The 17,790-nt window shown below is 35.0% G+C and overlaps 1 protein-coding gene across 1 annotated transcript in view; it reads right to left on the reverse strand.

Moving 5' to 3' along the window:
* Window positions 1-17,790, reverse strand: part of LOC126760019 (uncharacterized) — a 136,152-nt gene that overhangs the window by 17,352 nt on the left and 101,010 nt on the right. Inside the window, exons 3-4 of the mRNA XM_050475344.1 lie at window positions 8,023-8,330; window positions 5,621-5,851 (exon numbers count right to left, since the gene is read on the reverse strand). Of these exons, the coding sequence (XP_050331301.1) occupies window positions 5,621-5,851; window positions 8,023-8,330 (539 nt within the window). The remainder of the gene's footprint in view (window positions 1-5,620; window positions 5,852-8,022; window positions 8,331-17,790) is intronic.

Consider the following 17,790-nt stretch of genomic DNA (forward strand, 5'->3'; position numbering starts at 1 on the left):
TTAATTTCGAGGATTAAATATTTACCATTCCAATTCGTTTGTTGCTATTGTTTTTATTTTAGCTATCATAGTTCTGTGTTCGTTCTCCTTTTGCTATTGCCTTATGGGAGGAGTTGCTACTCCCATGCCCGCCAAACATACACGCATGAATACGCTTTCATATGTGTATGCGTGTATTTGTGCATAGTTTTAAGCAGATTACAACATCGTCATTCAATAATAAACAACAGCGACATTGCGCGCTCATCTTCCCCCCACATATGTATATACATATACGCTATGTATGCGAAGCATACTTTCGTCATATGCTTGTGCTCATCCGAGGTCGTTGCATTATCATTTCCGTAAATCAACGAAAATCATTTGCATTAAGTGTATTTACTATATTTGTTGTAATAACTAGGGGCGCAGTGGCGGCAGCGGGCTGTGTATTGTTGTTGTCAAGATGCACATTGCTTGGCATTGTTTTGGCTGTCAAAAGAGCAACATCGCTTGGGAAGAATTATTTGACTTTTGATTTGATTGGAAATAATGAGGCTTTTACTCCTAATTCCGTCGCCGATAAGGAGCACTTAAGTAAATTAAAAAGGGTGTAAGCATGTCATTTAAAAGTTGTTGCATATGTTAAGTATTTAAAACGAACATAAAGTTGTTCGATTCGGACAAATATGACAGTTTGAGAATAAACGTTCAGTCAAATTGCTTAAGGTCAAGGCGATCGTTATGTTTCTTTATTGAAAGTTATTACTTGTACTATTGTAAAATAAACAATAAAGACAGCAATAAAATATGTAATTCCTGATTTGGAATTAAATTTAGGGGATTTTTAGTGTTGTTGTAGTTTGGAGATATGCTGGTGCAGCATAGACTTTGGCAAAATTTTTATAGCTGATATTGTAGGGAAACGAATCGAGGTTAGGTGTTTCTGGTCAATTTTACTGAAACTCCGTTATATACTAGATAAGAACGAAATATCGCACGCAGAAATAATTTTTGCTTAAAACCTAGTTGTGGACTATCTCGGCAAACTAAATACTTATTATTAGATCACCCAGAGCTCGTCATTTCATACGTTTCGTAGTGTCTTCTTCAATTACAGAGGGCTTTAAAGTACATACTTGTATAGAGATTTTTCGCTTGAGAAAAATTAAAATTGATTTGAAACCGCATTTCTAACAAAATAATTGAGAATATGCCAGAAAATGTTCCATTTATTTTCTGGGTTTAAATACGTTTTGAAGGAAATATCTTAAGTTGGCTCCATAAAAACATATATTAGTCATTATTTTATATGATGAACTACCATGAATTAACCTTTTTCCTAAGGCTTAATGCAGTGGTTAGGAAGACTCTTTACGCCCTTGAATTTTATAAATTCTCAAATAGGAAACATTAGCAAAAGGAAATCAAGATGAATGAAAAACAAACTACTATCATGAGAAGAACAACGATCATTTCTTCTTTGGGTTAACTTCTGGTGGTGGGAATATATGTCCATATAAGTGGGTGCATCAAAGTTCAGTAGGAAGGTTTAAAGGGACGTATTTTGTCTTGAGTTCTTCACCAACTTTAGGCTTCCAGATCAATATAGTCTTTCGCATCAGAAGTAGTTGTACTTTTTGGATTTTTAGCGATTCGCAGAGGAAAGACTGACTGTGTAGCAGTGTTCTACAATAAACTACGATCAAGGCAACTCGGAAATTCAAGATTCGACTTAAGGGGTTACATGGGTTTCCTCTTTTTATTAGATTTTTTTATTGTTACAAACATCACTATTAACAAAGAAATTCTGAAGAAATTCGGAAATTTTTGGAAACAAATATTTTAATTAAAAAAAAGATGCGTTGGCAGGATAACTTACATGATCATCTAAAGTGAGAAAATACGTGTTTTAGTTAAAACCTTAACTTGGAACACGGCCAAAGGAAAAAAACTGAAAATTGGATTTTTGGCAGATTTTTTTACAAAAAAAGTTAAAATTTAGAGACATTTTTTTTGAAATAGTTGTAATCGAAAAAAATCCTTTGTCTAAGTGTTTAAGAATTGTATCTCAAAGACCTGTGTGAAATTTCATGAAGATCGGATGAGTAGTTCTCGAGAAATCTTGCCAACCGACTTCAAAAGTTAAAGACGGCGCATTCAGCCCAACTAGCCTCGAGGGCACGAGTTCTCAAAGCTGTATCTCCGAAACTATTACTCGGATTAACTTGAAAAGGACAATAATTTATAGGTGTTGTAGAATTTAACAAGACAATAAAAAAATTCGATTTTTTACAACCCGTAAGCCAATGTAACCCCTTAAAGAAGTAGTATTCAACTGGGTTTAAGCCTCGCTAGGCAATTGCTGATTGTTTTTTGTAATCAGTTTTTTTTTGTCAGTATTTTGAGAGTTCCAAGAATTTGGAAGCTTTATGTCAGAAATTATTTTGGTGGTATCGTACACCTTGGGTCTCTTTGGATGTTTTTTATGACTATTTTAAACCTAATTAAACTCTTAATCACTTGACCAAAGGAATATTTAGGTTCTTTCAACGTTAAGAAAGCATTAAAATTCACACAGAAAGATTTAAAAATTTATTTATTATATATACATATAGACAAATATATGTATTTAGCAAATTTTAGAATTACTTAAGACTGCCCTTCGCCAACTCTGCTCGTTCATTCGGGAGGTCCATTTAATATTATACATAATACATTATGTACTTAATGTATATATGCACATACATATGTAAGTATGTATATTCACGACTTTATATTGAATTTTAAGTTTTCTTTTTTGATATTTGAGACCAGCTTTAACGGCCAACAACAAAAATATGCTGAGTTTCGAAGTGTTGCAATGGCAAGAAATATTGAGAATATAAACAAGCAAAGCATAAAAAAGAAATAAATTAACTTTTGCTTTCAACGTTCGAAAAGGTATCAAATTGCAACAAACAAACAAAAACAAGGTTGCACTTCGACGCACGCACATACATACATATGCTGCCTGCTGCGAAACTTCAATTGAAGGGAATTTGTGAATAAAATGCAGTGAACGCATTAATGCAGTGGATCGGAATAACTTCATTCGGCAGATTGGGTCCACTCCAAATACACATGTGTGTATGTGTGTATAAGTATGTATGTATGTATGTATCTGTGTGTGTAAAATATACGGTGAACGACCATATAAAAAATCACGTTGAAACACCGAATGGTGTGGACAGATTTATGGATATTTGCTGAAGTGAGACGCCGTTGCCTCATCACGATGAAGGAATGTGTGGCACGAATGTGCGGCAAATATGAATTATAGTATGAATATGTGTTTTTATAAAAATATATTTTGCATAAAACACTTGCAAGTTTTTGGCTACAATGGTGGTGGTGTGATTGTTGTAGGTTATATGTTTATGTGACTGCTTGGTGGAAGTTTGAGTGTCACTGTAATACTGAAATCCTTGTATTGATTTATGCTGCTGTTAGGCATTATTTGCTATTGTTACTTTTCAAGCGCTCCTTTCGTTTGACTTCTCTTCTTTGTTTTTGTAAACTATAATTTATTATTACTGTTCTTTATTTGTTGTAGGCAGAGTTTTGTGTATGTTTATGACATAAATATGAGCTGTTTGATGATAAAAATGTTGTAACAATGTGGCTGCTTGCATTGTCGCTGGCGTTGGGATGCTTGGATGTTGGCGGTAGGCGCAAAACCGTTAAAGAGTGAGCTGTATATGCTTGTATGTTTGGTATGTAGGTATGTGGGCATGTGTTATGTCATTGCGAATGGCAAATGTCGCTTATGCGTTTTTTTATAAAATGTATGGAGCGTCGCGTAATTTTTTAATTTTTTTTCTTTTTTGCGCGGAGCAATGCATTCGGCGCACTTTTTTAATTTTAATTAAATTTGGTTAAGCTGTTAGTTTTGGTTGCATTGTTGGTTTAGTAGCTTTGTGTTTGCATATGCAGTTTATAGCAATTTTTTTAATTTCTTCTATTTTTTCATTACAACAAATACTGTACAATTCAATTACAAATATTTAAGCGACAGCTAAAGTGTAAAATTTTGTTTCATATAGTATGTATGAGAAAAAAAATACATCGAAACAACATAAATATGTTTGTAATTTGTATTTACATTAAGCATGCTGTGAATTGTTTAGGCAAATAAAGAACATTTATTTTTTTGGTTTATTTTGCAGTCAATATTCAACACAACATCAAATATTCAATTCAAAAATTTTTGTTTAGCTATAACTAACTAGAAATTTAGTAGTTTTGTTTTTGAAAAATTCATTCGAAATTAAATGGAAACGAAAGTAAACAGCATAACAAATAATTAAAATCACAATAATTTCAACTGGGTGTATAAAGATGTATGTATGTATGTATAAATGGCGCTGATGTAATATGAGTGTATGATATTTACTATTTACGTATATATGTATATATATGTCTAAAATGGTATGGTATGCATATATACGCCTAAATATTATTATTATTCTTTTTTTGAGTTATTTACATTGGGGCAAATGCAATCGAGTTTACAAATAAATAATAGTTATGTATGTGAATGCATGAAATATTTACAATTAAATAAAAATGCTTCAATTTTGCGCACAAAAAACTTTGGTTTTGTTTTTCAGTCCTTTTATTATAATTTCTATATGTTGGTTGCAATACTTTTATACAAAAAATGTATATATGTATATTCGCATTTAAATAAATAATTTTTGTTCGCAATTGTTTACAATAGAAATTAGGATATATATGCATTACATATGTCTGTATATAAATACTTAAATATTTAATTTTAAATTACATCGATTTTTATTTATGCGTTGGCGGCTAAACTGCAAACGAGCGGGTCCAAAAGTGAGCAAAATAAATTAAAGCGACTTTAAAATTTTTGTAAAACGAAGCACCGATAGAGCCGGCTTTAATATACATATGTACATACATAGAAAAATTTAAATATTAATATGTAACTAAAAGTGGCCCGATTGGCGACAAAAGCACGTTTTTAATTCACTTTAATGTCCACTTTTTTTAATTTTCATATGCTGTTTCATAATTCATGCTTTAACTTTTATTTTTTTCGATTTAGTTTAAATTGATTAAGTTTTACATAAATCGATTTTAAATTTAATTTTATTTTTCGAAATCAATATTTTTTTAATTTTAAATATTTTTTTAATAAAATACCAATTTAAAAATTTTAAATATTTTCAATTTTAAATTTTTTCACAACATCAAATACTTAAGTTTTACATAAATCGATTTTAAATTTTATTTTATTTTTCGAAATCAATATTTTTTTAATTTTAAATATTTTAAATATTTTCACTTAATGATTTTAGAATATCATATGTACTTCGCGAACATTTCTGCACAACACTGTATGTCTGTACAATATGTTTTAATATTATAACTTCCAACAATAAGCAAAAATGTATTTATTTACAAAATTTTAATTTCGCGAACATTTTCGCACATCACTGTTTGTTTGCTCAATGCTCATTGAAGGCATTGACTCGCATCAAAATGCAGAATAGCCACCAATGTCGTTGGTTGATAAACTTAAAAACAGGAAAACCTAAAGCAGCGAAACCATGATAAGACAACAACAACATACCCATTTGCCGCATCTTGAATTTCCTTCTGATCGGTGCCGGCGATTGTGTTACGTCGTTTGCCGCGTACACGTCTCGAACGTGAACGTCGGCTCACCGTTTGTACGTCATCGTTCAAATTGTTCGTCTCGGCCATGTTGCCGGTATAACAACCGGTTGTCGATTTGCGCGCAGCACACATGCGCTGGAAACGTTTGCCCGACGTGTCCACCGAGATCACTTCGGCTGGATACCTGGTGTAGAGGTATAAAGAAAGAAGAAGAAAAATAGAAAAGCAGAAAAATTATTAGCAAATTGTTGGCAGAGAGCATTCTTCGGCGGCTACGTGTACAAGAAGTAAGCAGCATTGGATAAACAATAAAATTGCATTGTAAATAGTCAATCAAGGAGGCGGCTAAAGAGCGGTAGCGGCACGTTTGCGGTAGCTCCAATGGCACTGGTAGCGTATGCTTTAATGGCAGAGTCGGTTCTTGGTTCTTGCAGTGCTATTGGCTATCTCGGTTAAAGCAACTTGTTTTTGTTATTTCTACATTTTCCTTAGTTGATTGGAATGGATAATTTAGAGGTTAATTGCATTCACTGCCATTAAAAGCGATCACGAAGTTACCTTATTAATTTGCATTAGGGTATGCGGTAATTTTCGATCACATAGGCTATAGATTTAATATGTATGTATGCTTAGTAGCTTGAATTTCTAATAATGAGACTGCAATCTGACGATTTTTAATATGTAAAAAGGAATTTAATTGCTCAAGTCATCTATCAGCCTTTCAACATTTCTTATGGATCAACCTAACACATTTTGGTGCATATTTTGGGTACAAAGCGTGTCAATACTATACTCACACGTAAAGACCTAAAATTTTTGCAAAATCGACTTGAAATAGAGGTCGTTAAAGCGATGCTTGACAACGTAGCTGAGAACCCAGCTTATTACTCGTGAATCGTGGGTTTATGAAGATATCATCGAAATTGGCCAACAAAAAAAAAAGCCCAAAATTCGTTGAATGCACTGAAGATCTTCACGCTAAGGCTTATAACAATTGCTTATATAAGGTCAGGAGTCTATTTTGAAGGCGATAATGAAGATATTTATTATAATTGATTATGTGGTTGTAGGTACACGAGAAGGATGGAGTCAGGTATAGAAGCTCACGCAAGTGAGGCCAGGAACGATACTTTTACATATGGCTCAAGCACCTCACGACTTCCAGTCTTAGCACAAGTATTCTCTGGGTAGCCAAAGAACATCCGTTTGAAGGCGAGCTAAAATGAGAAGGCGAAACACACTTCGCAGAGTTTTGCGCTGGGTTTGGGACCCGGCACGAAAAAAGAAGAAGAAAAAGAGGGTACACGAGATAGGCACACTTATCAGCAAACTTTTGTCTTCAAAAGTAGAATATCTCAGAAACTAAATTTTTATTTAAAATCCCTACGGGACTCGTTATTTTATAGATTTCTTCGTGTATTCTTCATTTATTGTGGAATATTCAAGTATGATTTATCGACATTTTTCGCTTGCGAAAATATTATTTAATCGAAAATGCGTTTCTCACCAAACATAATTTTCTTATACATAACAATTGACACCCTAATGCATTTGTTGGCATATTGGGGTTATAAGAATTGAGATGTGGTGCTGGTAATTTGTCGTAATCATTTTGGTTGTAATTGATTGTAAAATGAAAAATATTACTTTTCTGGTCACGAAGAGGGGATTCTAATTTGGAGGAACTTTTTAAGCTCAATATTTTTCTATTAAAAAAGAAGCTAACAAAACTTTTACTTCTAGAATATTCCCAGCAAAATTAATTCTAACATATTTTCAATTTCAATTAAAACTAATTTACCAGACAGTTAAAAAAGAAGAATAAAGTCGTTAAAAACTTCTCTACTCCAGCTGCAAAAAATATGCAATTTCTCTGTAACCCATAAAAGCTTCCACCTTGAACAATAAAATCTCCACAGTCTCTAACAAATGTACAGAAACACCTTTCTTTCTCCTCTCTCTTGCTGTTATGTTTAATTCTTGTAAATTTACTTAATTAATTGTTGTAGTAATTGAGTTCATGAAATTTAGTCTTACTAGACGTACACACCTAAAACTAGCACAGTTACAAGTCCAGCAATTAACTTCTTTAAGCTCAACTAAAATCATCGTGTATAGTTAGCATTTTCTCACACTTTTTGGAAAAAAAAACGAAAAACTCATTACCTAAATGGTGCTCATTTAACAAAACTAACAAGCAAATACTTGGCACTTCTTTTTTGACATTTCTTTGGCATTGCAGAGAAGGAAGCGAAGTGCTTAACGACAAGTGACAAACTTAAGAAAGTGGCACAAGCAAACACGAAATTCTAATTAATAAAGAGTAATGTGTATAGACCCCGCGTCGCAACTCACCTTAAAGCTATTATTTTACATTGTTCCTCGGGTGAAGGCAGTCGATGATTCAAAGGCACATCTTTATTTATATCGTTAGGCAGTTGCGTATTGTCGCCAATTTGGCTGACATTTATGGCGTAGAGTGCGTCGACTGCATCGGCCGACAGCACGGACGGAGACAGGGCGGGTGTCAATACCCCATTATCGCCGATCACCATCGAGGTGCTAATGGACGTGTCAACATGATGCATACAATCGGGTGTGACCGTCATGTCGCCTAACGCTTCGCTCGATGTCCACTTGCGGAGATCTTCAATGGCGGCGGGCTGCAAAAGAATGAAGAAGAAAAAACATAATTAGAAAATCTAATAAATTACAAAATAGTGATGTCACGATTTCATTAATTAATTGCGGATTATAAAAGAAAAATGAAAGGTAAGTAATTAAACGATAAATGTGTGTAAATATCAGTGTTATTCGTGAGTGACGATGACATAAATCTGGGTAACAGCTTGTATTATCCAGGTTATGCGGATAACCTAGAATTCATTATGGCCCTGTTGATAAAAATGTTGGAGTTAGTCGTGAGTTAAAGTCATAAGGTCGCAGTAAGCACGAAAGTCATAAAGTCATGAGTGAAACCATTACATTTTCGTTTTCTTATTAATATATCTACATTTAAAGCCGCATAAATCAATATTTGCCACAGTCCGAAAGTATTTAATTGGCACTTTCGAAGAACACTTTCATAAATGCACACTTCTAGGTTAGGTCAAAGCTTTCATGTCTCTAATCAAATTCTTATTAGCTAAAAACTATTAGCGTAAAGTAACACATTTACTCAGCCACAAGGAAAGAACTTAAATTAATTAGAACAAGGTAAACCTCTGTATAAACTATAAACGCCAAGTCGAGGTCAGTTTTGCGCGATAAGCTAATAAGTTTCACGCTCAACCCGTTTTGGGCGTAATAGAATATTTATCAAAAATTATGAACACACAAACAAGCTTAAAGCGAGTAACTCTGAAAAGGTCAAAATTTTTGGCGAAGGCAGGGCAGGACACTCCAGCGCCACATGCAGAAATGCAAAATGCGACTCTGTCACGCGATTCACAAAAGTCCAAAGGCAATTGTGTGGCGTCATTTCTGATACATAATTTCTCAATAAGCTCAGGACGCTTTATGGTAGAAAAAAAAATTACAGAAGCGATAGCAAATAAAAATTTTGTCCAAAAAAATAAATATAAGTATGTCGAACTATGGTAAATATAAAAATTAAGTAAATGAAATGCTAAAAGCCATCAGCAAATATTTTTCTTCACATTTTCGCGCGTATAAAAATTCAATCAAGCAAATTAAAATAATAAAATTCAGTTGGCAGCAGAAAGCTTACGCTAAATTAAATTAAAACCACTGAAAACTAAAACAAACAAAAACTAGTGATACATTTAAGACGACGACGACGAGAGAAAGTCGAGTACATAATCAAATAAAATAAAGACAATATTGTGGCAGTCGTCGGTGGCGAAGACTGAAGCAAAGGCATACGCTGAGCGACGCCGCTTATGGAAGAGGATTTGCGCGGAAATCCTGCGCTTACCACATGACTGAACCGACCGACAAACACACCAAGTACTCGCTACTTATTCCAATTTTTCTCGCACACTAATTTATTCATTGCTTTTCGCGAGGCAAACCAAAAAAAATGTGCAGAAACAAGATGGGGAAAAATGGAAATCGTATGTGTTATGGGAAAAAGTGGACATAGTGTGGATCTCGGACCCTGTGGGAAAAAATTTTACAGTGAAAATAAAATTTTCGGATTGTGTGGTAACCGAAACTATAGTTTTTGGTGTTGGTAATGAAATCTTTCAACTGCAGCTGGTTTACAAACAAATTTTAAATATTACTAAAAGTAGGTAAAGCTGAGGAGTGCAGCCTCCTTCAGAGAGGTGTGCATTCACTACCATAGCTGATCGTCTATACTGGCTTTGAGTTCGATGACTGTGCGATCCATCGATTTTGGATCAACCTTACGACTTTATTTAATTTACTAAAAGTTAGAAAAATTCTTAAAACTCTTCAAAGTGTACATGACCTCATTAGCAAAAGCTTCACGCTTTAATATTAGGCTTCTTAGGTGCCTTGTTACAGTGAAATCGCCAGAGAGAGCACTCTTTCCTCAATTTCAGTCGATTGGAAGCCTGTTGGTTTTCTGAAGTCTTCTTGCGATCTGGCGTTGAATTTTTGGTCCAGAAGTGAGCTCATCAAGCGCTGTTTAACAATCAGAACTCATGCGACTGCGAGATCCTTCTGGCCCAGAGTAAACCGTAAGAGGTCTTGCAAACTACAGACTTTTAGTAAATCCAATCTCGCCGCAATTGTTTGGGTTTTGACTTGACACTTCCCACTTCACTTACACCCATTGCGGCTAAATATAAAATAATATAATAAAAATAAAGAAAGGATGAAGATGGCTTTGGATAGACTGAGTTGAAGGCACTGAGGCAGACACACCTTTGGAGGACTTAGCGACGTGGCTGAGATTGATGTTAACCGCCTAAATAAATTTGTTGTAAGCCGAAAATGCTTTGTCGATCTGTGAGGATCTGGTGATCCATTTTAGGGAGTTTATGGGTAACTCAATAGACAAATATCTGTCCAAGTGAGATCCATTGATTTTGGGTCAATTCTACAACGTTATTTAACCTACTAAAACTTAAAAAAATTCTGAACCCAACTTTGTCTTGTTCTCAAATTTCAGTTTTTTGAAACCACACTCTCAGAACAAAGAAAAGCTGGGCAAAATTCTATCAAAAATTTAAAAAAAATATCCAATTGGGTATTGCAAAAGACCTCGCAGGGTCCACTGGACAACAACAGACGTGCACATACTTGAAAATCATTATGAATTCACATGTGTGTGTGTGTGTGTGTGTGTGTGTGTGTAATGGCGCGCTTGTATGTGCACTGTATTTGCCTCGTTGTCTCTAATCTGTGGTCATAAATAATACGCTTAATATCTGTGCAACTTTCATAGGAACTGTGCGATGTGTGGTCGAATGGCAAGCAGCAGCATCAGCAATACGGAAACAACAACAAGCGAACCAACAAATAGGAAAGACTACAACCAAGGCGATTGCTGTTGGAAGTGCATTGATGCTGCTGATGTTGCTTTTCTCTGGATGTGAAGTTATGGCGATGCTCCTAATGCGGAGTGTTGGCATTGAAGATCGTTATGAAGCGCAGTACGACGCTAGCGGCCAGACACAATGCAGAAGACAGCGCTGGTCAGAAATTACATATATGTAAATGTATGCATGTGAGTAAGTGACTCTATGTAAATACATACCCTATAGGAAATTGGCGGTAGATTGTGTGACCTTGAAATAATAATTTTCGAAATGCTTTTCATATAATGCCAGAAGTATTTTTTTGCATTAAAATTGGTAAATACATACATTGAAATAAGATGATTGGAATTAGTAAAAAAATGATATTTCAACATGGTTTTGAAATTCCGAAGAAGTTTCATCAGTTGTTTTTATGAAACATAAGAGCATAATCTTAAATTATTTCGTTATATACTTAATTATAACATATAATATTTTAAAATTCAGACTCCTGGTAGAGACTTTTTTTGCAATTTATGGTATACGAAATTTTAATAAAAGTTTAGTACGGATAATGACCATGATGTACAATTTCTCAGACATTTTAGGCACTTTTCTATGCATCATTTTCTACTAGGAATCTTGTCATAAATAAACAACTCTGTGCCTTTGATTCATTCGCATATTATGATTTTTTAATTACTACTTTTTGCAATGTGCCACACACCTATTCATATAGGGCATATCGTCTCTTGTATGTGTTAATTCCAGTTGTTGTTACTAAACTGGCACTTGCTTCGCTTTAAAAACTTTACTATCCTAGGCTCTAATTAGGTCTAACTAAGCTATAATTGCAGACATGCCTACCGCTTGCCGCAAAAGGCTCAGACACAAGTGACCAGATGTGGTCGCTACAGTGGAAAACGCATGAAGCGGACTATTTTTTATTTATTATGATTTATTTTTTCTCATTTTGGCGATGGATCGAAACAGCAACAGAGTTTTCTGCACTGAAACTTTTAATAATTTATATCTGATTTACGAAAATCATATTGAAGAAAGAAGGAGCCCCGATGCGACAAGCCAAAAAAAATAATACAAGTAAATACAAGGTACGTTCCAAAGTAAACAGGACTTTTAAAAATAAAACAGAACAAATGGTTTTTTCGGCAAAATCAATTTACTTTATTCAAAATAGTCTCCTTCTGCTTCAATACAGCGTTTTGCACGGTCCAAAAGCATGTCGAACGAGTGTTTTAACTCGTTGGCTGGTATGGCCGCCAGTATGCCGGTGCAAGCTTTTTGAATGGACTCTGCGCAGACTCTGCATAACACCTTCTTTTTATGGGAAAATGCATTTTTCCGAAAAGGAAAAAGTCGCACGGTGTCATATCAGGTGAATACGGGGAGTGGTTAATGGTTAAAATGTGATTTTTGGTCAAATAATGGTCCTTCGAATGTTGGATTCTGAGCAATTTTTGGTCGTCAGTCAATTTGTGCGGAACAAACCGTGCACACACCTTTCGTAAGCCCAAATGTTCGGTCAAAATGCGATAAATCGATGTTGTGGAGATGTTCAATTCCAGTTCCATGAATTTCAATGATGATTTCGGCTGATTTTTGATGAATTCACGCACAGTTTCGATGGAATTTCTGGTGGTTACGGATTTTGATTGGCCCACATGTTGATCGTCATTTATGTCCTCACGACCACTTTGATAACGTTGAAACCACTCGTGCACTCTGCTACGGGATAGGCAATCATCGCCATAAACTTGTTTCATCAATTGAATCGTTTCGGTCAAAGTTTTACCAATTTTAAAACAAAATTTAGTATTGGCTTCTTGTTCGAAGCTCATTTTCGCACCGATAACATAAACATACTGACACTTAAAACGCAATAACTTCACTTCCAATCAATGAAATGTCATGAAATTCTCACTGGACAATCGATGAAGATAGCAGATTCTAACGCAGCAGTTGTCATATAGAGGGCGCCATCAGGGGCGCTAGATTCCTGTTCCTAGTCCTGTTTACTTTGGAGAGCACCTTGTATATAACTGAATTTCTCTTCTTATTTGGGACGTACAACTTGATGTTTTCAGGCAAATGAGAGAGTAAGAAATGGAAATCGACTAATGGATGTTATGGAAGACTTCTGCATCAAAAATCTATTGAATTCTTTGACATTGCTGTGGATGAGCGATTGACAACAGAAAACATTAAAAATTTTACAATTTGTTTTGGTCGAGATTTGTTACACGATCCACCGAGAACTCTACATATTTTTCATATTCTTGGCTACAGCGTCTACCAAATAAAGTACATTTTGTACCTTTATTTTTATACAACACTGTACATGAATACAATAAAAGTACGTACATTTTTTATATCATACATATGTAAATTGAAAGATATAAGCACATATGGTAAGTGACTCCAAGAGTAGACGTGAATATATGTAAGTATGTATGTAGCTTTACCAACCACAACACAAAAAATATTCTAATTTTTATAACTTAGCCGGTGGCCAATTTGCAGAAACTAAAGTCAAATTGTCTGATTATTTTGCCTAAGTGACTAAAAGCCTGATTCGGTGGCTGGTGGGTTGATTGGTTAACCGGCTGGTTGGCTGGTTGAATGTTTGGATGGTCGGATGGTTTCGGTTACGTCTACCAAGCTGCCTGCCACGGTAACTTGCTTGAGGCGTGAAATTTCCACTTAAATGTTGGCCAGAATACACGCTCGTCTATGCAGCAGTACCCAGCAGGTCTGGATTGGTATGTACTATATATACAAATATGTAGTATGTATGTATGATGCATGTGGCATATCATTTAAAAGCATCACGTCAACTTGTGTGTCGCCGCTTATGCTGCTACAATTCAATTCAAACACTTGTGCCATATTTACTTAGTGCTTTATTTTTGTTTATCTAACACCAAAGTCCATTGGGGCATTGGATGAGTAAACAAATTAGGACTCAGCTCGAATGAAATTCCGGAAAATCAATTCTTTGGCGCATGTGTGTTGTGCTACTGTTGGCCTATACGGGTGCTCACAAACATACATACACTCAATATTGGTGGCAGCTCTGTTAAGCAAACGCGCACGGATTGACTTTGACCAATCGAGCGGTGAGTGGTGGTTCATAGCTTTTAATTTCTGCCATATTTCTTCAGTTACGATAGTGACATGATGGCTTCTAACTCTTCACTTGACACTATTTTCATATATGCATGTATGTATGTGTTCGCCTTGCCATGAAATGTGTCTATCATTGGTGCCATTAGCGTTGCCACAGTGTGTTGCCTTGCAGCTGACAACATCACCTATCTAGCCGTTGGTCTGACTTTTAATCCTTTTCGCATTTACGCATCACGTTAGTTAAAAGCCTTTCAATGAGCCTCTCGCCACTAATGACCAACGCAGCTAAGGCCAGTTAAAGAAAACGTAAACATGCACCGGCAGGCGTAAACATGCTCCACCATTCACGTTTAATCCCATAACTTTCGTATCGGGTTATACCCATGCCCATATACAATTGTGCTCACATATGTATCTACTTTACGACCGCGACAAATTAAAAGCACTACTTGGCCTAGCGAGCTTTGTGTGATGCGGTGAGTTTGGTTACCGCCACTCGCACGGTCGTAATGAAATGCGCTGAAGGAGCTGTGTTCTTGCGCTGTTGCCTCTTAAATAACATTATTACGCATTGGCGACATTTACAGTGGACCAATAAAGTTTACATACACCTAGTTCTATTAAATTTCGACACGTTTATTTGTTTCAAAATTAATAAATTTTGTGGTTTTTTCTATCCATTTCAAAATATGTATATTTAACATTAAATATAGCATATCAAAATATTTTTTTTTTTACACAAATAAAAAAAATTAAAGTTAAAGCTTAAAATGAGCATAATTTATATCAAAAAAGTTTACGTACACTTATGAATGTTTACATAAAACAAAAGTAATTACAATACTTTTAACGGTTTTTGGCCTACATTTTGTTGCTATTACTGTCCCTAGACATCGTTGTATGCTCCTCACTCAATTTCTAGAATTATTTCCGGATATTTTGACCCACTAAGTCCACGATCCAGCTTTTTGGCCTTATTTTGATGAAATTCGATGTTTTCGAATACGGTTTTCCAAAAAGTTCCAGATATTTTGAATAGGATTAATGTCTAGTGATTGCGGGACCTATGGAGTTATTTTTATTTCCATAACAACCATTCAAGTACAAGATAAGACATGTATTTTGGGTCGGTATCCTATTGGAAATTGGTTTTGCTGCTATGAACAGCCGATTTAAGCACACTTAAAATTTAAATTTTTGTCCTAAAATGTTCAGATACATATGCTTATCCATGTTTTCACTAATAAAGTCCAAATGTCCAACTCTAGATGCATCCATACACCCGCAAACCATAACATTACCCCCACAGTGCTCTACCATTGGCAATACATTTTGTCCTTGCGACTCTTCATTGATCTTTCTCCACACTTTTCGTGATCTATTCGAACCAAATTTATTAAATTTTGAATAGTCGGTGAACACAATGTTTTCCCAAAACCAATACGGTTTGTTTAAATATTGTTTAGCAAACGCCGACATTTTCTTTTTATTAACCTTATATATGTATGGCTGACGACGCGCGACTCGTCTATGATAACCAGCACTCTTCAACAAATTCCTTACTGTTTGGGGATTTATTTTTTTGTGTACATTTCAAAAATATATAAGCATGTGTATCTGAGCATTTTAAGAAAAAGATTTAAATTTTAAGTGTGCTTAAATCGGCTGTTAATAGCAGCCATTTCTATTTACCACAGGATAACGACCCAAAACACACAACTTATCTTGTACGTGAATGGTTGTTATGGAAATAAAAATAACTCCATAGGTCCCGCAATCGCTAATGTCTAGTGATTGCGGATCCTATTCAAAATATCTGGAACTTTTTGGAAAACCGTATTCGAAAACATCGAATTTCATCAAAATAAGGCCAAAAAGCTGGATCATGGACTTAATGGGTCAAAATATCCGGAAATAATACTAGAAATTGAGTGGGGAGCATACAACGATGCCTAGGGACACTAATAGCAACAAAATGTAGGCCAAAACCCGTTAAAAGTATTGTAATTACTTTTGATTTATATAAACATTCATAAGTGTACGTAAACTTTTTTGATATAAATTATGCTCATTTTAAGCTTTAACTTAAATTTTTTTTATTTGTGTAAAAAAAAAAATATTTTGATATGCTATATTTAATGCTAAATATACATATCATGAAATGGATAGAAAAAAACCACAAAATTTATCCATTTTGAAACAAATAAACGTGTCGAAATTTAATAGAACTAGGTGTATGTAAACTTTATTGGTCCACTGTATGTGCAAATGTTTTATCGCAGAGCTTGGCGCAGCCTAATAGCGAGTTGCGGTCGCTCCAATAGACATACATACTTATAAGTATTCATATTAGTATTCAGTTTGTATGTATGTAGTTAGAAGAAGTATTCATGGCGGGTACTCAAAAGATTAAGGACTCGTTCGATACTCGCGCTTGTTGTCGGAAATTATGTGTGTGCACAAAGTGTTGTTGATTTTTTTTCTTACTCTCTAGCATAAAAGTTGTCATTGGTGTAATGGCGCACAGGATTAAAACTATTATGTTCTCGGTAATAAATAGGCGGTGTAATAGGAGAACTTAAGTGTTGTTAGGGTTACGAAAATGCGCCTGCTTGTTTGCTTAGCTGAACGGCATTTTGGATAAAATTTAGCATTAACTAGGAAAATTATGTATTTTTTGAACTTCAAGCTTGGCACAGAAAATTTATAACTTCTAGTTTACCACCTAGGATAGCAAGTGTTATAGCTATTTTCCGAATAAATATTTGACGGCAGTGCTTTGTGTTTTTGGAAATTGAATAAGACTTCACAAAGTCATTGAGCGGGTATTTCAGTTTCTTTTGAGTTAGTTAGTTAATTAGGTAAAATGCTCTGGCTTACTTTTCTCCCTTCCACGGCTAGCAGAAGTATGTATTATTAACAATTTTGTGAACATTTCATACAATGGTCAATGGCGTACAAAGCTTACAGTTACTGTTCTCAACGGTAGATAGGACATTGGTTAGTGCCTACACTTATTTCAAATATGTACCTGAAAAATATTTGGAATTTTCGGTGGTTAAAACTTTTCGGACCTCTAAGTCATGAAACACGGTCCGATAACGAAAAACCAAGTTAATAACGGTTTCATTTAAGCCTTTCTAGTGAACGAAAAACCGAAAGGACCACATATAATGGGTTGTCAAAAAAGTCTTGCGGTATTTTTATTGAATTTTTTTTTTATTGAAATTGAAATGAATTTTTGATGACTCATACCCAGCTCTTGACCGATGCTACTATGCCGGTCTCTTTCGACCAATTCAGCGATTTTATCGCAATTTTCGACGACAGGCCTTCCGGAGCGTGGTGCATCTTCGACCACCTCTACACCAGAACGAAAACGTTGAAACCATCATTGTGCGGTGGAAATGGAAACTGTATCGGGTCCATAAACTGCACAAATTTTATTGGCGGCTTCAGATGCATTTTTGCCTTTATCGTAGTAGTACTGTAAAATATGCCGTATTTTCTCTTTACTTTGCTCCGT

Source organism: Bactrocera neohumeralis, chromosome 2, assembly GCF_024586455.1.
Source record: "Bactrocera neohumeralis isolate Rockhampton chromosome 2, APGP_CSIRO_Bneo_wtdbg2-racon-allhic-juicebox.fasta_v2, whole genome shotgun sequence".
NCBI classification, from domain to species: Eukaryota; Metazoa; Arthropoda; class Insecta; order Diptera; family Tephritidae; genus Bactrocera; species Bactrocera neohumeralis.